Genomic DNA, 24,679 nt, shown 5'->3' with positions numbered 1-24,679 from the left:
CAGACTGATGCGAAACTTTAAATCAGTGTTACATTATTGCTATTTGACTAATATTACCTGCCATTGATGACAATTTTATGTGACAAGCATACTGTGGCTGTGCTTGAATGCGGGTTCGTTCAGTCGGTTTCATAATATGATACCTTCTTGCTGGTTCTGTATATCGCATTGAATTTGTCTTGAGGATCACTTTTTATCCAGCCATATGGTATCTTCCATTCCCGTGCCACTGAACTTTTCGGTATTTTGATCCAGACACAAAATTCATTATTAAGTAAATGCCTGTTCATAAACATGGACGAAAAACTGAACTGAGAACTGAATGCGCTGAGGCCCAGGGATTCAGAGGTCTGCGAATATGGTTACAGATTGTTTACAGTAGTGGCTAAAGATAGATCTAATTGGGAAACTGAAGTATCGATGTGTGAATGTGATTAGTAATTCCTCATGCTCGGGAAACACTGTTCCTCCTACGCTTTCAAAGGCTAAAAAGCAAACAGGTTTGTGTGTATAAGTATGATTTGCACGTATGTAGTCGGTAAATTAATTTTTTGCATGATATATTTATCTTCTGCACTAATACATGGCTGGGCAAGTGTTTAAGAGCTAGACTCAAATGATTGTAATTGAATGGACATCATCATACAATCTCAGTGAAACGGAATGCAAACAGTTGCTAAAATTTCGCAATGTTTCTTTCTTCCACATGTATCTTTAAGGGAACTTTCATGCTCAACTTCGTATCTCGAAAATTACATCAGTTTAATTAGTTGATTACATCTGCAACAATTTAATCCACAGCAATGTACGAGTATTAAGCAATTTTAAATGATGAAAAGAAGAATTAGTATATTCAGTAGATATTTGAATGAATATGTATAACGCTTACTTTAACTTTGGTGCAGCCCCTTTGATACCTTCACGTGCCCATGTGTATAGGGCTACGCTCCGGAAGTATGTGAACACCGGCTGCATACCACTGCTTCAGATCAACTAATGAAAGGACTAGACTGGTTTCACTCAAAAGAATGAATGAGTAACTTAGCCGAGACGTAAAACTGCAGCTGAAATAGCCAAACCGAATGAATCGAGTGGTTTCATTCGGTTGTTCCCACCGCTACAATCACTGTCGCTTGTTCTTACAGATGTAGACTACATACCACATGAGACGCCTCTTTGGCCTCTTGCCGATGTTAATTGGCACCAGGAACGCCGACCGTCCTCTAGCACAGTAAGACGAGCCGTGTCTTAGTTACGAAATCGCTATTGTCTAGTTTTAGCGTAGATTTTTAAATCACGAATATTACAAGTCGTCAAGGCATTTGGTCGATTCAGAACCCTCGAGTGCAGTTTAGTGTAAGTGGAAGTGCTGTACGCCTACAAGGCACTACGAAGCAAACTTCACGCCTTTATCAACACAAACCATACATCAATCACAAGAGAATATGAATGATTGGAAGAAAATAAGAGGGTAATTTAGTGTAGACGTGAAATACCCCTTTTCTAAGAAGATATTTTTTGTGAAACATTTGTATAAAGATTGCGACCACAGAGTCTATGCTCATATTTATATTATCTGTATAATAAAAGAAGGTGCAGCCTTCAAATTTTTTGAGAGCAGCTAGGAGAAGCCAGGCTATTCGTACTTTCCTTTCTATTGCCTACCTCCATAACGTAACCATCAGGGTCTGTTCAAAAATGTTCAAATGTGTGTGAAATCTTATGGGACTTAACTGCTAAGGTCATCAGTCCCTAAGCGTACACACTACTTAAACTAAATCATCCTAAGGACAAACACACACACCCACGCCCGAGGGAGGACTCGAACCTCCGCCGGGACCAGCCGCACAGTCCATGACTGCAGCGCCTTAGACATCTGGGTCTGTATTTGTAGTGATTTCCTAATATACTATCATATCTTGAGCTACCTAAGTGATGTTTGATTATGAATCATCTAGTCCACATGCTTAATTTCCTTATTCATTGTGTCATGAGTTTTACTTTATAGCATTTCTAGCATGGAAGACACAATACTTCGATGTGGCACCGATCCGCAAATGTGCGTGATTTTAATACTAATTTACAATATACATTTTCATTCATTACATGTGTGGAACTTGCAACAATTCTGAACAGAAGTCTGAATTTTTTAAAAATCAATCATACAACCTAGAGCTACTACTAAATCGCGAATTGCAAATTACATCTAGTTACTAAAATTCAGTCGGTCAACATTCTTTGTTGCGCCGCTCCCAACACCAATCTGAGGCCACAGTCTTCATTCTGGTAACGAAATTCTAGAATGTTTTAGTTGGTAGTTGTGTAAATCCAACTTAAAAACGTAAATAAATAATTAATTTATTCTAGCAATACGTCCCTGCATCTCACAGGTCTAACTACCTACAGCCGGATCACTTGTTTGGGTAGCGGTAATAGTTTGTAAATAAAAACCTTTCTCGTGGGTCAGTTTATGTATTAGTGAAAAAAATATCGAAATCCTCAAAGTAGTTCCTGAGGTCAGTCTTCACATACAGAGAGAAAAATGCAGCTGGGGACTAATTTAGTAATATGTATACAGGGTGGCCACAAACAGTCTGAAAAGGCTGTAAAGTTTTCGAATTTTTTTCTTAACAATTATTTCTCAGCACAATCTCCCTGCAGCTCTCTTACAAGCTTTTCGGACTGTTTTTGACACCCTGTATATCGCATATGCGATGTAGAGGAATTTTTCCGGAGTGTAAATACTTTATTTCCAGATGGAATGTTTTACTCTATGTAATTTTAAGGTTTAATGCTTCTTCGACGACTAGGCTATCAGTGGCAGAAAACTCTGACGGGATCGGGATATGTACGGCAACCGGCCGTGTTCATTTCGAAGGAGCCGCCCTGACATTCGGTATTCAATCGAGCTCCATTTGTACGTGTGTCTAGTGACTGAATATAAGCGCAGTACCACCTCTACAAATCTTAAGTGTTCCTTTTGTGATTTACGTGTAACACATTGACGTTTACTCTTTCTTATTTTCTCTTTGTATTATACAACTTAAAAAATTCTATGGTCTCCTGCACGTCTGTGATAGTTACAGAATTTGAGTGTGTAGATCGAGAGCGAGCAGAGAAGTTTCAGTTTATGCTGTGATTTGTCATTGTTTGACACTTCGTTTGCATAGTCAGCAACAGCTGTTCGATAAATGTTTCTCTTTTCCCTCAAATCACTAAGCATTCTTAATTGTCCTAATTGCTTTCAAGCAATTAAATGTTTTTCTGCACAACTAGACCCGAGGTTGGTCAATTTGATACCCTATTTATCCATTTCCAACACTCTGTTAGTCTATGAAAATTCGGACCAAAAACCCTTGTTTAGTTTATAGGGAGTCTTGTTTTCGATCCACTGAAACATTTGACCAAAAAAGGGCATACCACCGTGCAGTTTTATGAGAGAACTGAAGGGGCAAAATTATAGAGACTAGTGTTTTATTCAGACGAAACATGCATTCATACAGTTTATATTGGGAATGACTGTTGCCACTGTGATAGTGTGCGAGGAGCATTGTCAAAAAAATACGTCCGTCAGTGTTTGACCGTTATGCAGGTCATTGGCTTACAAACGTGTAGCGTGTGACAGAGCTCCGCTTGCAAGAATATCGCAAAGTACGATGTTAATCTGTTTCTCAGACATAAACACTTCGGTTCCGTCAATCTTGCCAGGCCTTCAATTTACTTAGTCGGGTAACAACGAGTGCTAGTTGTCAATATCGATTGGTTGGTACACCCGTGTTGTGACGAGTCTCTCAGGGATCTAGCTGAGTGGTAACCTGTTTGCCTACTGTGCAGCGGGCCCGGCTTCGATTCCCATCCGGCTTGGTGGTTTTCTCCACTTAGAATGGGTGTTGTGTTGTCCTCAACATCATTTTGTCATCACCGACACGCAAGTCGACCAATGTTGCGTCACGTGGAATAAAACTTGCGGGGAATAAGACTTGTAACCCGGCGACCGAACTTCCCCGGATTTCATTTTTTCTCAAGGAGCTAGTATTTGCGACAGCACACAAAGTTCATAGTAGAAATCAGCCAACCGAAAGAAGTCGGGGAAAGAAAACTAATAAAATTCCAATATAGACGAGTAAGGATTTGCAAAGGTTGTTAGCGACAGTGAGATCGCTATTTACAGGAGTGACTAACATGCGTTTAGATAGCAACGCCGACGAAAACAGTGTGGCATGAGCTCAACAAACAAAACTCTCATGACAGAGCTGTTATTGCCAAATCTCTTGTAACCCGAGTGACTGCAAATACGGTGCTTTACTGGTGGGAAGAGGACAAGCATCTATTATTGACTATTCGAAGCATGAAATGTGGGGCGACGATTTCAACTTTAACACTGTTGTTGTTGTTGTGGTCTTCAGTCCTGAGACTGGTTTGATGCAGCTCTCCATGCTACTCTATCCTGTGCAAGTTTCTTCATCTCCCAGTACCTACTGCAACCTACATCCTTCTGAATCTGCTTAGTGTATGCATCTCTTGGTCTCCCCCTACGATTTTTACCCTCCACGCTGCCCTCCAATACTAAATTGGTGATCCCTTGATGCCTCAGAACATGTCCTACCAACCGATCCCTTCTTCTGGTCAAGTTGTGCCACAAACTCCTCTTCTCCCCAATCCTATTCAGTACCTCCTCATTAGTTATGTGATCTACCCATCTAATCTTCAGCATTCTTCTGTAGCACCACATTTCGAAAGCTTCTATTCTCTTCTTGTCCAAACTATTTATCGTCCATGTTTCACTTCCATACATGGCTACACTCCATACAAATACTTTCAGAAACGACTTCCTGACACTTAAATCTATACTCGATGTTAACAAATTTCTCTTCTTCAGAAACGCTTTCCTTGCCATTGCCAGTCTACATTTTATATCCTCTCTACTTCGACCATCATCAGTTATTTTACTCCCCAAATAGCAAAACTCCTTTACTACTTTAAGTGTCTCATTTCCTAATCTAATACCTTCAACATCACCCGACTTAATTCGACTACATTCCATTATCCTCGTTTTGCTTTTGTTGATGTTCATCTTATACCCTCCTTTCAAGACACTGTCCATTCCGTTCAACTGCTCTTCCAAGTCCTTTGCTGTCTCTGACAGAATTACAATGTCATCGGCGAACCTCAAAGTTTTTATTTCTTCTCCATGGATTTTAATACCTACTCCGAATTTTTCTTTAGTTTCCTTTACTGCTTGCTCAATATACAGATTAAATAACATCGGGGAGAGGCTACAACCCTGTCTTACTCCCTTCCCAACCACTGCTTCCCTTTCATGCCCCTCGACTCTTATAACTGCCATCTGGTTTCTGTACAAATTGTAAATAGCCTTTCGCTCCCTGAATTTTACCCCTGCCACCTTTAGAATTTGAAAGAGAGTATTCCAGTCAACATTGTCAAAAGCTTTCTCTAAGTCTACAAATGCTAGAAACGTAGGTTTGCCTTTCCTTAATCTTTCTTCTAAGATAAGTCGTAAGGTCAGTATTGCCTCACGTGTTCCAGTATTTCTACGGAATCCAAACTGATCTTCCCCGAGGTCGGCTTCTACTAGTTTTTCCATTCGTCTGTAAAGAATTCGTGTTAGTACTTTGCAGCTGTGGCTTATTAAACTGATTGTCCGGTAATTCTCACATCTGTCAACACCTGCTTTCTTTGGAATTGGAATTATTATATTCTTCTTGAAGTCTGAGGGTATTTCGCCTGTTTCATACATCTTGCTTACCAGATGGTAGAGTTTCGTCAGGGCTGGCTCTCCCAAAGCCGTCAGTAGTTCCAATGGAATGTTGTCTACTCCGGGGGCCTTGTTTCGACTCAGGTCTTTCAGTGCTCTGTCAAATTCTTCACGCAGTATCGTATCTCCCATTTCATCTTCATCTACATCCTCTTCCATTTCCATAATATTGTCCTCAAGTACATCGCCCTTGTATAGACCCTCTATATACTCCTTCCACCTTTCTGCTTTCCCTTCTTTGCTTAGAACTGGGTTGCCATCTGAGCTCTTGATATTCATACAAGTGGTTCTCTTCTCTCCAAAGGTCTCTTTAATTTTCCTGTAGGCAGTATCTATCTTACCCCTAGTGAGATAAGCCTCTACATCCTTACATTTGTCCTCTAGCCATCCCTGCTTAGCCATTTTGCACTTCCTGTCGATCTCATTTTTGAGACGTTTGTATTCCTTTTTGCCTGCTTCATTTACTGAATTTTTATATTTTCTCCTTTCATCAATTAAATTCAATATTTCTTCTGTTACCCAAGGATTTCTACTAGCCCTCGTCTTTTTACCTACTTGATCCTCTGCTGCCTTCACTACTTCATCCCTCAGAGCTACCCATTCTTCTTCTACTGTATTTCTTTCCCCCATTCCCGTCAATTGTTCCCTTATGCTCTCCCTGAAACTCTGTACAACCTCTGGTTCTTTCAGTTTATCCAGGTCCCATCTCCTTAAATTCCCACCTTTTTGCAGTTTCTTCAGTTTCAATCTACAGGTCATAACCAACAGATTGTGGTCAGAGTCCACATCTGCCCCTGGAAATGTCTTACAATTTAAAACCTGGTTCCTAAATCTCTGTCTTACCATTATATAATCTATCTGATACCTTTTAGTATCTCCAGGGTTCTTCCATGTATACAACCTTCTTTCATGATTCTTAAACCAAGTATTAGCTATGATTAAGTTGTGCTCTGTGCAAAATTCTACCAGGCGGCTTCCTCTTTCATTTCTTAGCCCCAATCCATATTCACCTACTACGTTTCCTTCTCTCCCTTTCCCTACACTCGAATTCCAGTCACCCATGACTATTAAATTTTCGTCTCCCTTCACTATCTGAATAATTTCTTTTATTTCATCATACATTTCTTCAATTTCTTCGTCATCTGCAGAGCTAGTTGGCATATAAACTTGTACTACTGTAGTAGGTGTGGGCTTCGTATCTATCTTGGCCACAATAATGCGTTCACTAAGCTGTTTGTAGTAGCTTACCCGCGTTCCTATTTTCCTATTCATTATTAAACCTACTCCTGCATTACTCCTATTTGACTTTGTGTTTATAACCCTGTAGTCACCTGACCAGAAGTCTTGTTCCTCCTGCCACCGAACTTCACTAATTCCCACTATATTTAACTGTAACCTATCCATTTCTCTTTTCAAATTTTCTAACCTACCTGCCCGATTAAGGGACCTGACATTCCACGCTCCGATCCGTAGAACGCCAGTTTTCTTTCTCCTGATAACGACATCCTCTTGAGTAGTCCCCGCCCGGAGATCCGAATGGGGGACTATTTTACCTCCGGAATATTTTACCCAAGAGGACGCCATCATCATTTAATCATACAGTAAAGCTGCATGCCCTCGGGAAAAATTACGGCCGTAGTTTCCCCTTGCTTTCAGCCGTTCGCAGTACCAGCACAGCAAGGCCGTTTTGGTTATTGTTACAAGGCCAGATCAGTCAATCATCCAGACTGTTGCCCTTGCAACTACTGAAAAGGCTGCTGCCCCTCTTCAGGAACCACACGTTTGTCTGGCCTCTCAGCAGATACCCTTCCGTTGTGGTTGTACCTACGGTACGGCTATCTGTATCGCTGAGGCACGCAAGCCTCCCCACCAACGGCAAGGTCCATGGTTCATGGGGGGTGGCTTAACACTGTGCCCCTTGTAATTCGGCAGACTAGTAGTACAAACTTGAAGTGACTGATGCCGTATTCAGTAAGCCATCCGATTCACATTCATATTCATAGTCATAATTTTTCTTCATTTACGTTAATTACTGGGAAATTTTTCCCCACCGACTACAATATAAGTAAATTCTTTCGTCAGATACGTAGAACTTCAGTTAGTCACACATGTAAAAATTACCGTATTTACCGTTCACGTATAATTGCTGACGAAAACACACATGATACAAAAAATATACAATGTTGCAATATGCTGTAAGTGTTGGTAATAGTGGAAATTCATTAATTATTTGATGAATTACTTTGATTTGATGTCCACATATTGTTAAAACTGCTATGTTAAAATTTCAGACCTAACTGTCACACGCTTTGTAGTTTCGTATGATCAACCTGTGTTTACATTAATTCATAGTGGATCTAACTGAAGTAAAATTAGTAAGTTCAACAATAAATGTATCAATTTTAACTGTCAACAAATGCTTGGATTGACAAGCGTTGGACGCCGTAAGGTTTAGTTGTCAGTTGTTGTTACTCCATACCTCAGGGTGTGTCAATCTCTGTTGTAAATAATTTTGTACTTGGAAAAATCATGTGTATTGATTAAAATGAAAGTAAACGTTGTATCACTGCTTTCGTCTCATTATTAGTACGTCGTGTAAATGTTTCACACAACCAAAATCTGGAAAACAATGTTCTGCAGCCAAGAGTTGCTCGTCCCTATTATTGCCGGCGGAAGAAAAATGAAAGAGGAGTATTTTAACTTGATCCTAAGAGCGCACTTGATTTGTGTGTTCTACGCTTCTAACTGATTATGCGTAACACAGACTCGTAATCCTGGATTTATAAGCGAACAGCTAGAACGTAAAATGTTATATCCCACTATACGAAGTTTTGACGTAAGGAGAACACCATAAGGAAGCGAAAAATCCAGACAAATACTTCCTTCTGTAAAACATGTCAGAGGTTCTGTAATGCTTTACTAGAAATGTTATAAAATCCTATTTACTATATTCAGTGTTTATATAATCTCCAGGATGTTTCAGGCTACTTTGGTTTCGCAAGTCTGCAGAACACACTGTTAGGTGGTTGCTACGTTTCGTCCGACTACCGTATTATCCTATTACTTACATTTATACTATGAACTGTAAGAGCTAATAGTGCTCTCTACGCAGACACATAATGGATATCTTTCCGAAATATTTGATTGTTATAGTTCCAGCGGGAGTAAGAACGCGAAGACGCTGCAATACGTTCCTATGAGGATGCGTTGCAACGGCTTCGCCCAAAACGGGGGTATACAAAAGAAGTTCCGACCAAGTGATAATTTTCCCAGAATTTTCTACCCCTGCTCATTTTTAACATCCTCTGCACAATAAGCGCTTGCCGGTCGTGTCTTCAAAAAAGAGTGGAACTTCATTAAACACAACATTTGTTTTCACAGACTAGTAACAGTAGCGGATCAAGGATGGCACCGCACAGTACTTTCTCCAGCTGAAGAAACTAGTTTTGCGGCTCCTTTTAGCCGTCATGTCGTGTTACGGAAGGAATGTACGTTAATCGAGATGGATCTCCATTTTTGCCGGCCGCGGTGGTCTAGCGGTTCTAGGCGCGCAGTCCGGAACCGCGCGACTGCTACGGTCGCAGGTTCGAATCCTGCCTCGGGCATGGATGTGTATGACGTCCTTAGGTGAGTTAGGTTTAAGTAGTTCTAAGTTCTGGGGGACTGATGACCACAGATGTTAAGTCCCATAGTAATCAGAACCACTTTTGATCTCCATTTTAGCGAGGCAAATGTGGCGGTTGGAAATGACCTGGCTCTCTCGAAAGAAACGTTCTAACATTTTCCTGAAGCGATTAATGAAAATACCGGAAAGATTACCAGATGATGCGAATCAAGTTTAATCTCTGAGTGATGTACTCGGTAGCGTATTACAGCTGTTTTGTACCGTGCAACACGTAACTAAGAAAGAATACTTTTTATGTTAATGTTCATTAATAATCATCGGTAGTTTCATTAGTCAGACTTGCAAAATCTGAAAGACGCAGACAAAGTGAGCAGGCCTAATACTCGACTCTATAAAGGTTATTCCTGAATTTCAATTTTTTTGTATTTTTTATCTTGCATGAACTGTTTCTAACAAGATCGTAAAACAAATGATCTACTTTTACGTATATCTCTTAGGTTATCTTAAGTGGTAAGAAATAAGGCTTCGGATATTAGTTACACAAGCCTCGGTTCGATTCAATTCACGTTTCAAATACAGTCGTCATTTAAGCAGTCTATCTCGTGGAAGTGCGGAGTCTAAGGTATGCACATTTCCTACGATTTAATAAACAGTTCAGAAATAGCAGCAATATGTATGTGGTTTTAAAATCAATTTTGAAAATGATGGAGGAGAGACCTTCCTCTTCGGGATTTAGCGATTCTGTATACAACACTTCATCTAACTGTGTTATTTAAACGTATTACGTACTGGAGGAACAACTTTCGAGATTTTTTTAAAAAGGCGGCCCTTTCTGGAAACAGAGCTTGGAGAATAGTTTACGAAAATTTTTCAGATTCTGCTCCGCTGTCTAAATTGGCACACCCGAAAGCTCAGGAATTACTTCTGTGTACTCAATGGATTTTCGAGATGAAACATAAAAAAACAAAACATTTTGGTCTTCAGTATGCGTTACTGCAGATTAGAGGAAGATTAACTGTGGGCATTCCCTGCTTTTTTGATCGACAGTTCTGTCAAAGAATAGTGACTTTTTACGAAACTCATTTCCTTGTTCGATAACGCACAAGTATGTGAGAAATAAATTAGTACCATCCAAGTTACGCACGCATACGTTTAATGCAGAATGTTTGCAAACGGAAGATAGAGTTTTGTTCTCGAAGCATGTGGAAAAGGAGGAAACTGTAAAAAAAAAAAAAAAAAAAAAAAAAAAAAAAAAAAAAAAAAAAAAAGACATTGATGTATTAGAGACTGAGCGCGGATGGTAAGATATCATACGACACTTTTCTGAAGAAATATAGGGCACGTACTTAAGTAGATACCACAACAGGGATTTCAACCCGACATCCAGAGTCACTGAACCACTTCGGTTGTCTCTCAGAAGAGAGAAAACCTGCTTGACATTAGCAGCAGAACATTTGTTACCAAGGAATGTAGGACTATATTTTATTTGTATATTTCGAATAGTAAAATGCTATCACTGTATTGTGCTCATGAAGTTGACGGAATGTGTAATTAAGGTGTTGTCAGGAACCATAATGAACGTGAAAGCTGTGTGGTCATCACGCGCTGCCAAGAACAAACGAACAGTGCGCCACAGGCTACGTACTTGCCGCCTCTTCCTCGAGGTCCTTGTCCTGGCGGACGGCCAACTCGTCAGTAATCGTCTGCGGCTCGTCGGGGTCCTCTTGACTCATGGTTGTCGGATGGCAGGCGACACGCGTCCAAGTCACGAATCACCGCTCTTCACTAGGACACCACTCCCAGGCAGTCCTCAGAAACCTGCTCCGTGGGGTCTGCCTCACGGGTCACAGATACGGGCGCTTGTCTGCCAGTGGCACCAGCGTGGCAGGTGGATTGCATTACATTGCACAAGCAACTCGCACTGCGTTTCCCGTATTCTGAGTCGCAGTATCAGCGTGGATTGTGCAATTAAACGCAACAGGATTATCGGGGCAGTGGAGTCCACTCCTCGTTAGATGGCTCTCCAAATTCTTTTAAGATTCTTGAGACAGATGTTAGAATGTGGGTAACGCAGTGCAACAAATTTTGTTAGGTGCTTTTCTGCGACACAGCCTACGTCGTGGAATCAGGCAGCGACCAAACGAAGCAGATAAAGAGGTGCCCACTGGTACTGATCGACACCTGAGGTTATCGACCCTCCCAGCAGGAGAGGCTCCCGTCGACAGAGTGGGGCGCTGTTCACTGTCAGCAGCAGTGTCGAACGCTGTCGATAACGCGTGCGACAGCGGGAGACCCTCTCGAGGCGACAGCTGGCGAGATACTGGCGCGGCGCCGACCGGTGGTCCCCATGGGCTGGCCGCTGGGACGCAGCAGCCCGCGGCATTCGCGCCTGGCGGCAGTCCCGCGGCGTTTTATTTATACCTGTGCGATCTGCACGCGTCCGCTAGCAACTAGTTGGCGGCGGAATTCGTGCCCACTAGCGTGGAAAATGCAATCGTTGTTTGGAAACACCGCTGCGACGCAATAGGTCGTCTCTGTTGCACAACCGTGTTAAGGATTCATAGACAGGATATACGGACGAAAGAACGCAACACGCACTCGCTTGTGTGTGTGTGTGTGTGTGTGTGTGTGTGTGTGTGTGTATGTGTATGTGTTCTAGCCATACTCGATGAAAGGACCTGAATTTCTACAGTAACGCATTCACTTGGAAGATGCGCAAGCAGTCGTGCAACGCTTGGTGTACTATTTAACCAAATCAGAACTTCTTGTCGCCCAGCTTTTCACTGAGTGGCCTGACCACACGGAAATACTTCGGGGAAAGACTTGGGGAGTACCACTGATGAGGAAGATATAAGTTCACGATTTCGCAACTGCTGCTGCTGCCGTTGTCGTCGTCATCTCCGAATAACTACTGCAACTTACATCCTTCTGAAGTTGCTTACTGTACTCATCTCTTGGTCACCCTCTACGATTTTTATCCCCCACACTTCCCTCCAATACTAAGCTAATGATCCCTTAATGTCCCAGAATGTGTCCTATCAACCGATCCCTTCTAGTCAGGTTGGCCGCCCGCGGTGGCCGTGCGGTTCTCGGCGCTGCAATCCGGAACCGCGGGACTGCTACGGTCGCAGGTTCGAATCCTGCCTCGGGCGTGGACGTGTGTGATGTCCTTAGGTTGGTTAGGTTTAAGTAGTTCTAAGTTCTAGGGGACTGATGACCTAAGATGTTAAGTCCCAAGTGCTCAGAGCCATTTGAACCATTTTTTTCTAGTCAGGTTGAGCCTCAAATTTCTTTTCTCCCCAGTTCTGTTTAGTGCCTACTCATTAATTACATGATATACCCATCTACTCTTCAGCATACTCTCTAGCACAGCACTTCAAGAGCGTCTATTCTCTTCTTGTCTAAAAAGCGATGTTAACAAATTTCTGTTTACCAGAAAAGTTTTTCTTGGAACTAATGGTTCAATAATAAAAAAAATTTGTGCTTCATCCTAAACTACAGCGGATTTATAGCATGTTTCATACAAAAAAAATGAACTTACCAACTTGGGAGAAATATTAACGAAATTTCTTATATTTTGTAGCCATTCAGAACGACCTTCATTGTTTAAATTACATCATAATTATTTCCCAGATCCAAGTCACCCAATATTAAATGTGGTTGGTTCAAATGGCTCTGAGCACTATGGGACTCAACTGCTGAGGTCATTAGTCCCCTAGAACTTAGAACTAGTTAAACCTAACTAACCTAAGGACATCACAAACATCCATGCCCGAGGCAGGATTCGAACCTGCGACCGTAGCGGTCTTGCGGTTCCAGACTGCAGCGCCTTTAACCGCACGGTTACTTCGGCCGGCTATTAAATGTGGTACACTAATAGCTGGTATTTAAAAAGGTTCTTCAAACTCAGCCTTATCTGCAAACGTTAAACATCATATTCATGACTGGTGACCACTCTCCACATTATATTCGCTCTCCATGAGCCCTCACATGCAATTCCCTCTCTGAGAGTTCTACCACTCAACTACTTTACTGAGCAAGCACCTGTCAAAGCAGCGGTGAAAATTAAAGTAACCGATACAAAATGTTCAACAGCAAAATTGTTCTACAGAATCTTAATTTTTGTAATAAAATAGTCCCAAACGCAGGAAGGTGTTTGTTTATTTACTAGTGACCGGTTTCGACCACTGTTCTGGTCAGCTTCAGACCGCTTACTCTGTGAAGAGAGTAACATCATTGTACTTAGAGGAACGTAAACTACTAGCATAAAAAGAAATACAGTATATCAACAAATACGAAAAAGAAAGGGAGCTATATCCATGGGAGTCTGCTGCACCTGGCGAGGAGCAAGCCCCAGTCTAGGAGGCATATAACCACTGCTGCATGTCATGCAATTTACATCGCTTAAATAGTGCAGCTCTACCAACCAACTCCAGAATTACATCATTATCAGCCAATGGCCGTAAAACACGTTAAATAAAGCCTAAATACAATTATAATCATAGATATATCGAAAATAAAATAAACTTTATAAAACCGTAATATAAAAATTAAAACTGAGTAAAAAGAAAGCAAACAAGCCGTTAACGTATAAGAAAACGCATGGTGCCATCTATAGGGCCCTGGGCGTAACAATCATGAGTCAAAGATGTTCAGCAGGGACGCCACCAGTAACTATTGTATCGCTCTGAAGATCGATGTATTACGACTACAAATCAAAGATACATTAGTACTGGCTTACAATATTTGGATCTCCGGTAATCAAGGTACCATAATCAAAATCGATATGTTACTACTACCGATCAGAAAACGAAATATTTATTATAGGTTGAACATTATTTCCGTCATAATTATATTCAAAATTAGCGAGGCCTTTAACCACTAAAAGGAGTTACAAACAAGCTATATTAAGATACATAACATTAATGCCTTTCTATAGGGTCAAGTGCATAGCATATGTCAGGTACAGACGGCGAGAAAAATATTACTTATAATCATGGTAATAGTATGAAGACAGGTATGTTCCTATTCGTAATATTATGTACAAGATTTGATGTGAGACATTAATTATCCCCAGAGTTTGCAGTTATGTTCAAAACATTAAAGAACGTCAGTGGAATAACACAAAAATAAACTGAAATAAACCTTTGACATTAACATCAAATGTCCACAATTGGGACTTAAACATATGTAAGGTAACGATGATTAAGGAAATGCGTCACGGGTACTCAAGTAAAAACAGAAACATCAATGTATTCCCATTATACAGTAAACACTGACCTGCTATTACGTCTTGGTTTAAGCAAATAATAAGCTTTGGCAGTCATTAAAACTTTGGCTTGAATCACCATTGTAATTAGCTATAGCAAAAAATTCGACATCCCAATAATAAAATTGGTCTATTGTTGAAACTGTACCTCGACCTTATGAAAAGTGGCGAATAAATAAAGTGACTAGGGTGTTTACTATTAAAAACGCCATCAAATAAAACAAGGAGACATCGAGAGAAAACTTTTGCCATACTAAAATAGCAAACCTTTGCTGGCCCGAACAGTGGTCGAAACCTGTCATCAGTAAATAAATGAACATCTTTATGCGGTTGGGACTGTTTACTATAACAAAAAATTTTAACATTTGTTGTAACCGCTGGATTTCCAATAGAAACAAAGTAATTTTTTAAAAAAATTTCTACGGAAAGTATTTAATTATTACAGTTTACATATCTTTTATCAGACTATTCAGTGAAACTCACTCCCAGCATTCTGAATGGCAGTAGGCAGGAACTTACAATGGTTCAATGAAATTAGTAAACCGTCAAAGTATTTTTTTTTTCTAAATGGCTTCCAGCTTCTGACCTCCTGTTTTGCTGTATGCAGCACTGGACTGTCGTATACAAATAGTACCTTGCATTTAGCCACTCACACAAGCCATATGGCCAGCAAATACAGATTATGGTAGCACTATTTAGATGGCTTGATAATGGACCGAACTGGTCGACATTTATGTAAACTTCTGTTTTCTGTGTAACTTTGGCGGTTTCGTAATTACATTATTCAATTAAAATTTTGTCATTTATTTTACAAATGACTTTTTAGTGTTTATATATAACGCCAGTATTGTAATTGGAGCAGTTAGTTACATATTTGATGTTATAAAACAAATTTGTTCATACAGTATCGGAGAGTATGACGTGGCGGAATAACCACGTACGTTAGCACGCCACTTTCGGTATTAGGGGAGATGCGTCAGCCCTCCTTGTGATCAGGCCGACGGATTAGTGACGAGAGCTAGTGAGACGGCTAGCCTGGATGTGGTTTTTAAGCGGTTTCCCACATCTCACTAGCTGAACACCAGGCTGCTACCAACGCCCCAGCTCAACTACACGATTCACGAACATTACCTAAGTGTTGTCCACTTTCATACGATATGATTTTAGACGTACACAAATCGGGTACACAGGCTACACCCAGGTATGGGGGGGGGGCGGGGGAGGGGGGAGGGAGGGAGGGAGGGAGGGAGGGGATTGAGACAGGAAGGGCAACCTGCCACCGTGCCAAATCCCATATAGCAGAGCTGACTCCATGAAGGGATAAAGACCAGGAAAAAGAAGACTGGCGGAGTTTCTGAATGAAATATGGGAAAAACATAACTGAATTAAAAAATTTGTTATTACAAAACTTGGTATGGATCAAAGAACTATGCTCGTATATGAAATAGTCTATACGTCGTTTCTCTAAAGGTAAAAATGAGATAGCCCTTCGTGCCATAAGTCAAGTCTTCGGTACCCAGCATCACGAAAACTAAATCTGAACTGTCAGTAACCGCGCATTAGGGCAACTGTATTGAATTAACCGATACCATTTATAAAACAGCACACTTAAATTTCACCTATGTCGCAGCTATTGCCCTGGCCGTGGATTGACGTTTCGCAGTAGACTAGTTGCAGTTCGATTGTAGGTCTTAGTATGATGGACTAGTGATTTGTAGCGATGTGTAGCGCTCGAAGTAAAGGCATTACCGTCCATAAAGAAAGTAGGCCAAAATTTCCCTGCTGATGTTTCCCGTTGGAAATTCTTTGGTTTAGGTGATTTATAAATTGTATCATTCCTTATATGTTCTTTTCTTTGGGGTTTGGGGCAGTGGACTCAAATTGTTGACATTCATCAATACATTGTTGTTTCATTTCAGGAGAATGCTTGGTGGGGCATTCGTCTTACCGACACTTTGTGGAATTGGAGCACATTATCTATGAATAATGGTTACTGCAGTGTACAACGCTCAGCGTGATATGCCTGGCCCGGACATCGAGAATCACCTACAGACGTCACACTGCAAACTTCCGACACCGCTAGTATCCTTACGTTACATTTATTTTGAAACTGACCATTTTGAAATTGATTTCAATTTGTTAATACACTACTGGCCATTAACATTGCTACACCACGAAGATGACGTGCAACAGACGCGAAATTTAACCGACTGGAAGAAGATGCTGTGATATGGAAATGATTAGCTTTTCAGAGCATTCACACAAGGTTGGCGCTGGTAGCGACATCTACAACGTGTTGACATGAGGAGAGTTTCCAACCGATTTCTCGTACACAAACAGCAGTTGACTGGCGTTGCCTGGTGAAACGTTGATGTGATGCCTCGTGTAAGGAGGAGAAATGCGTACAATCACGTTTCCGACTGTAATAAATGTCGTATTGTAGCCTATAGCGATTGCGGTTTATCGTATCGCGACATTGCTGGTCGCGTTGGTCGAGATCTAATGACTGTTAGCCGAATATGGAATGGGTGGGTTCAGAGGGGTAATACGGAACGCCGTGCTGGATTCCAACGGCCTTGCATCACTAGCAGTCGAGATGACAGGCATCTTATCCGCATGGCTGTAACGGATAGTGCAGCCACGTCTCGATCCCTGAGTCAACAGATGGGGACGTTTGCAAGACAACAACCATCTGCACGAACAGTTCGACGACGTTTGCAGCAGCATGGACTATCAGCTCGGAGACCATGGCTGCGGTTACCCTTGACGCTGCATCACAGACAGGAGCGCCTGCGATGGTGTAGGCCTACTCAACGACAAACCTGGGTGCACGAATGGCAAAACGTCATTTTTTCGGATGAATCCAGGTTCCGTTGACAGCATCATGATGGTCGCATCCGTGTTTGGCGACATCGCGGTGAACACACATAGGAAGCGTTTCAGATGTGCTACGACCCGTGGCTCTCCCCTTCATTTGATCCCTGCGAAACCCTACATTTCAGCAGGATACTGCACGACCGCATGCTGCAGGTCCTGTACGGGCCTTTCTGGATACAGAAAATGTTCGACTGCTGCCCTGGCCAGCACATTCTCCAGATCTCTCACCAATTGAAAACGTCTGGTCAATGGTGGCCGAGCAACTGGCTCGTCACAATACGCCAGTCACTAACCTTGATGAACTGTGGTATCGTGTTGAAGCTGCATGGGCAGCTGTACCTGTACACGCCATCAAGCTCTGACTCAATGCCCAGGCGTATCAAGGCCGTTATTACGGCCAGAGGTGGTTGCTTTGGGTACTGATTTCTCAGGATCTATGCACCCAAATTGCATGAAAATGTAATCATATATATATATATATATATATATATATATATATATATATATATATATATATATGTCCAATGAACACCCGTTTATCATCTACATTTCTTCTTGGTATAGCAATTTTAGTGGCCAGTAGTGTATTTTCACTTTGCAGTGTGTGTGTGTGTGTGTGTGTGTGTGTGTGTGTGTGTGTGTGTGTGTGCGTGTTTTGGGAGCATTTACTGAAGATCTGAAACACTTTTAGGGGAACATAAAAGGTGTGTGACATAAGTAATGCAATATTTTTTTTCTCGGCCAATTTCGGTTGAAAACACGCGGAGTCTGATTTGTTGTGGACGTTGGAATGTTCCGGGTTCAGCGCCTATGGTTTCATAAAGTTTCGATACGTAGCGGCGCCACACATAGCTTTCGAAACGGGGCGGGTAACGGAGGTGCGTACCAAGCAGAGAGCTGTCGGTAATTTCTTCTGGCGTAAAACCAGAGTATCGCAGATATTCATAGGCGCTTTCGGAACGTATACGGAGACCTGGTACTGAAAAAAAAGTCTGTCATCATCGCGACAAACCTGTTACATTTATCGCGTGCCGGCCGGCCGCTAACATCTGTTAGTCCTGCAATATTTGAGCGTGCGGACGCTCTCATTAGAGGTGATGTACGGATTATAATCAAACACTTCGCCGCACAAATGAACGTATCTGCTGGCAGCATTGACACACTCGTCCACCTGCTGGAGTACTCAAGGTGTAAGCCGGCTGGGTTCCTCGTCGCCTAACCATACGATCGTAAACTGCCATCTGTTTGTCCCAATGAGGGATGCACAACACAGGAAGCAATACGTTGATGATGATGATGATATCGATGCAGCAACACGTTGGCTCCGAAGTCAATCAGTAGAGTGGTACCATGCGTGCATGCAGGCCGTCACAATCAGATGGCGTAAGGTTTTGTAGCGAAAGGAGTGGGGAATAATATGGTGTATTGGAATCCTGAATAAAACTAACCTGCTAAAAAAAAAAAAAAAGTGTGTAGCATTACTTACTGAACGCGCCTTGTACATTCCACTGTACAAACTACCGATGCTATTTTTCGCTAGTTTGTCAGACATTTACGGTTTTATTTCACTCACCGTTGTAAATAAAAGAAACAGTCAGTTGTAGGTCTGCAGGAGCTCCAGAAAACTGAGCGAAGTTCCGTAGCACTACAAGAAGAACACTACCATAATGTGGTCTGTGACATGAGAAAATCGTACGTCATTATAATTTTACCTATTTCTTTTGCAGAATGTATATGGGAATAGCAAGTGGTGGTATGCCCCCCTGTTTATTCTAAGTTCTATAATTTTACGAGCTGTGGTGGTCTTCTTTAAGAAACTATTTTGACGTTAGACTCATATGATATAAGGAAACAATGGAAACACGAACAACGTTGGTCTTATGGGCAATCACAGGTTTTCTCCTGCAGGAAACTCAATACGAAGGAAGGTTAGGCAACTAGAAGTGTAAGATGAGGCGATTAGAGACGGAGCATGAGCTAAAATAGGGAAAGGTTCCATAAGGACATCGTTCGTCCTCTTGTTGAAGAAAACATCCCAGCAATCATTGGTGTCGTTTATGCTGTAGAGCAGAATTCTTTTGGCTTTAGACTGTGTTAACATAAATTTCTAATTCTTCCACAGTATGGTTCAAATGGCTCTGAGCACTATGGGACTTAACATCTGAGGTCATCAGTCCCCTAGAACTTAGAGCTCCTTAAACCTAACTAACCTAAGGACATCACACACATCCATGCCCGAGGCAGGATTCAAACCTAGTACCGTAGCGGTCGCGCGGTTCCAGACCGAAGCACCTAGGGCCGCTCTGCCACAACTGCCGTCTTCTTCCACAGTATCCACTGTCCGCCTCTCAGGTGTGCAGATAACAGCAACTGAAATACAATCACTTGGGACTATGGCGGCCAAAGTGCGGCATTGCAGATTACTAACGAAGGAACATTTCTGTGAAAGATATCGCATTTTATTGTCTCTGCGGATACCATATTTAATGTTATATACCTTACTTAATGTATATGGAACTTCTTAACCTGTGAGGAACTTTCGCCTCGTGTGTGAACGAAATACCACCTGCACCGCAGCGATAAAGCACTGGCGTTCACTGATCCTGTGACATCCGGATACTCGTGTTTGCATCAGAGGGCGTTCAAATATATACCTAGAATGCGTCATCTGCCACAGCGAGTCACGGGCGGGAGAACGTCCTATAAATGTTTAGTATGATAGACATGACGTGCCCCAGGAGACCAAAAATAGCGTTACTGGTACGTCAAACACTTTTCATGTCTCTGTTTGCGACCAAAATACTCGAAGTGTTAAACCAGTACATTATGTAAAATCTGAAATAATACATTATGTTTCATCGAATTTGAAGACACAAATGTAGTACAGGCAACTGAAAATACTGGCAACATTATCCTGCATAATCCTTCTCATAGGGTTTTGGCTAGTGAAAGACACCTGCGTCCAATGTGTCTGTGACATTCTTCATTTTGACCACATTACTTTATCTTACGCATTCACAGTTATGCTTGCTCTCTCTTACTGCTACTACCAGCTGCTGTCCCTTCTGATATTCTCTCTCTCTCTCTCCCTCTCTCTCTCTCTTCCTCATTATCACTGGCTCTCATCCACTTCCACTTTCTCCTTGTCTTTATTCCTCTCTAAAAGTCACTCTCTTTTTTCATAGCATTGTTATCTCACTGCCAACTATGTTACACCGCCACTGTGTTTCTCTCTTCTCCACGCTGTCATTGTCTCATTCGGTCTTTCCATACGACAACCACTGTCTGCTACCTTCCCAGTATATGTATTAATTTTCCGTCTCTTTCCCGGTGGCATTGTCGTCTCCTCCTCTCACAGAAAAAAAAAAAAAAAAAAAAAAAAAAAAAAAAAAAAAAAAAAAAGCGCAAATTTGTTCACGTGCCAAAATTAGTGGGAAGATTTATAAATGTGCTGAGGAAGGTAGAATAAGGCTGTTGGTATCCCACTTTTCAGCCAGAGTCTTTTAACCAGGAGCATATTACTATTTTTTGTGCTCCGATAATTGTTTTAAACTGTTACAGGACTTTACGTGTGTGTTTTACGTGTAGAAGTGCAGTAAATTTGAACCTCTGTATCTTGTAAACGGATCTACATCTACATCTTCATGGATACACTGCAAATCACAATTAAGCGCCTGGTAGACGGTACATTGAACTATTTCCACAATAATTCTCTATTACTCCGCTCTCCGTGCGAGCTCTGATTTCCCGTATTTTATTATGCTGACGATTTCTCCCTACGTAGGTCGGCGGCAACAAAATATTTGCACATTCGGAGGAGAAAGCAGGTGATTGAAATTTTCTGAGAAGATCTCGCCGCAACGAGAAACGCCTTTGTTTTAATGATGTCCACCCCAAATCCTGCATCATGTCAGTGACACACTCTCCACTGTTTCTCGATAATACAAAACATGCTGCCGCTCTTTGACTTTCTCGATGTTTTCCGCTAATTCTATTCTTAAGGATCTCGCACCACGTTGCAGTACTCCAAATGAGTAGGGAGAAGCGTAGTGTAGGCAGTCTCTTTAGTAGATCTGTTGCATCTTCTAAGTGTTCTGCCAATAAAACGCAATCTTCGATTCGCCTTCCCCACAATTTTTCTATGTGTTCTTTCTAACTTAACCGAAGTTTAACGGATTCCTTTTAGCACTTATGTTGATGACCTTACACTTCTCATTGTTTAGGGTCAATTACCATACAGATATCTAAATCGTTTTGCAATTGGTTTTGAACTGCTGATGACTTTACTAGACGATAAACGACAGAATCATCTGCAAACAACCTAAGACGGCGGCACAGATTGTCTCCTAAATCGTTTATATAGTTAAGAAATAGCACTATCCTTCCTGGCAGGAAATCACGAATCCAGTCGCATAACTGAGACAGTTTGATTAACGGTGTCAAAAGCCTTCTTAAAATCTAGAAAAACGAAATCAGTTTCAAATCCCTTGTCGAGAGCATTCAACACTTTGTGAGATAAAGATTACAAGAAAATTTTCAATGTTGTTGGAGATTGGGTTCTTGGGAACCACCCACGAACTAAACGGTGCATCCATATGTCAGTCAATCCTCGCAGTACCAAGGAGGGGAGGGGGAAGGTGGCGTACTTTATGATTCCCTTCTGAAAATATTGTAATTTAGTCAGTTAATTTATATTGTACAATTCTTCTGTTGGGCATACAAATGGTCCCTAGCCCAAGGGTTGTCCAAAACACTTCAGCATGTGACGAGTCCGCTAGAAGTGGTATGTTTCCTGGTCTGGCGGAACTGAGAAAGCGCGCCTGCGCCACGTGCCGCTGTCAGTTGGCAAGGCTCCAGGGCTCTGGAGGGACGCAACACACATCGCCGCCACCTGTAGCCGGATCTGCCGCTTAGCGGTTTTATGTGCGATGATCGCCCCGGACTAACTTGATCCAGTTACATTGGCACTGTGGAGTGGCGTGCGCCGCTTTAAGTCGTCAACAGTGTCCCGTGCCGCGCGATGTGGACAGATCACCGTCTGCTCCGACGAGGTTTACAGTCCGACACAGAGATGGTGAGCGAGCAGGGAGGGTGAGTGAAAGGGGAGATGCTAATGACGGGGATGTTGTGAAGAGACGTCAATTGTTAATGCTATACATGATAATGGTGGTTGAACACCACGCCTGTAGATTAAATTGCTGGGTTGTTCGTAAGCACTTCCAGGATTTCAGGGACGACTGCGCGAAAACTGCAACATACACTGCCGGAAAGAAATTAGTACACCCTTTCAGAGGTTTACAATTCACTGAAGATTTATTGTTGCAATAGTGCGTATGGAGTACACGAAATGATTACATTTACAGATCAATAGCACAAGCGGTTCTGAGGTACAAGATATCGACCCGTGCTGCAAAATTGATACTACTACGTGGTGTAGCCACGGGCGGCAATGCAGGTGCTAACTCTGACATCCAGTCGATCGTACAGATGGCGAATACGTTATACCATGCCTGCTCGACCTGTTCACGTAATTCTGCGAGTTATTGCTTGACGAGTGGCACTACTCACTTCTCGTCCCATCGTATCCCACACGTTCTCTATTGGAGACAAGTCTAGACATCTTGCTGGCCAGGGAAGTTGCTGCATGTCCTGCAAAGCATGTTGAGTTTCACAGGCAGTGTGTGGGCACCTTCTTGTTGCAAGAACGGCAAAAGATCGGGTCTAGCAACATTCTGCACGTACCGACCGCTGGGTAGTGCACCCTCCAGAAAGACCATCCCATAATAACAGGGATGGGGCATTCTTGGACGAATGCACTCTATATGAGAGCGGCCTACGTCGTGCGCGCGAATCACCATCACTTGTGTGCAGGCAGAAAGAAACAGAGAACGTCCTAGTGACCACCATTACGTAATGGAGACCAGTCCCAATACTTGTATCTCCAAAACCATAACGCGTAACATCGCACAAATACTGTAGCGCACAATGGGGCAACCGAAGGTACCACCACACACAAAAACCAGTGATTGACAGAGTATGATTTACGCCAAGACGGGGTTTCAATTTGCATAATACAATCCTAGTATACGACAGTGATACTCATCTCCCACCAAGCCGCAGTATCGATGTGCAGTCTGGGATCTGCGGTCAGCACGCAATTACTGTTCTCTGCGATTCCCCAGAAGGCCAAGCATGGAGTACAGTGGGCCAAACTCTGTGCTTCAACAGGCGCTCGCAATCACGTTCTGCCTCTTCCTGTTACCTGTTGAAGCCTTCGGATACAGTGTGTGACTACTGGTTCTTGTATGCTTCTGTATCTTTCGGTATTCACTCTTTCTACGATCTTGTTCTGTCTTGGACTCTAGCCAGCCGTTCAATACGTGAACGTAGTCGCTATCGACCACTCGGAATTACCACTACTTCCACTGGTTACAGCGTTTCTACGTGTCATTTGCTACTGAACTTCTACGATATACGCCGAGTTGAATAGTAAAGTGACGACGAAGGCATTTAACACTCGTATGTTCATCAATACAACGTTTTGTTGAACGCTGCAGCTGACATTTTTCAGTAGTTTGTTGTTTGTTTTGTATTTACGTCCATAGTACACAGACCTCTAACTTTAATATCGCCGATGATAAGGGAACGAGTGGTGATGTAATTTGCTAGTGGGTGACGAAGAAGTTTAACAATTGACGTACTAAAACTGACAGATCAGTCGGGTTTTGCACCAAAACGTGGACTACTCCAATCATTGTAGACTAGCTGTTCTGTGTGCAAGAGTCCACACATAAATATCCAACCTGCTGCCCAGGGAAAATGAAACACTAATGACTTGCTCTTGGCACATGTTCTTGGAGGTACAACGGAATCTAAAAACGTATGACATGTAGCAACTGCAATTTTAGTCTGCTAATGACTTAAATACTGATGTAATGTTGTTCTCAAAAATGGCTCTGAGCACTATGGGACTCAACTGCTGTGGTCATAAGTCCCCTAGAACTTAGAACTACTTAAACCTAACTAACCTAAGGACAGCACACAACACCCAGCCATCACGAGGCAGAGAAAATCCCTGACCCCGCTGGGAATCGAACCCGGGAACCCTGGCGTGGGAAGCGAGAACGCTACC

At 42.2% G+C, this 24,679-nt stretch overlaps 1 protein-coding gene across 10 annotated transcripts in view; it reads right to left on the bottom strand.

The window, feature by feature from the left end:
• The window catches only part of LOC126237066 (sodium bicarbonate cotransporter 3), a 1,007,081-nt gene that overhangs the window by 462,190 nt on the left and 520,212 nt on the right, over positions 1-24,679 (bottom strand). Inside the window, exon 1 of one of the 10 annotated variants that reach the window (XM_049946854.1) lies at positions 11,047-11,710. The exons of the other annotated variants lie outside the window; for them this stretch is intronic. Coding sequence (XP_049802811.1) covers positions 11,047-11,134 — 88 coding nt within the window. The 5' untranslated portion in view covers positions 11,135-11,710. Of the gene's footprint in view, positions 1-11,046; positions 11,711-24,679 lie in introns of those variants that run through there. 10 annotated transcript variants of the gene reach the window in all.

Source organism: Schistocerca nitens, chromosome 2, assembly GCF_023898315.1.
Source record: "Schistocerca nitens isolate TAMUIC-IGC-003100 chromosome 2, iqSchNite1.1, whole genome shotgun sequence".
In the NCBI taxonomy this organism is placed as follows: Eukaryota; Metazoa; Arthropoda; class Insecta; order Orthoptera; family Acrididae; genus Schistocerca; species Schistocerca nitens.
This window is presented reverse-complemented; position numbering and strand designations above follow the sequence as displayed.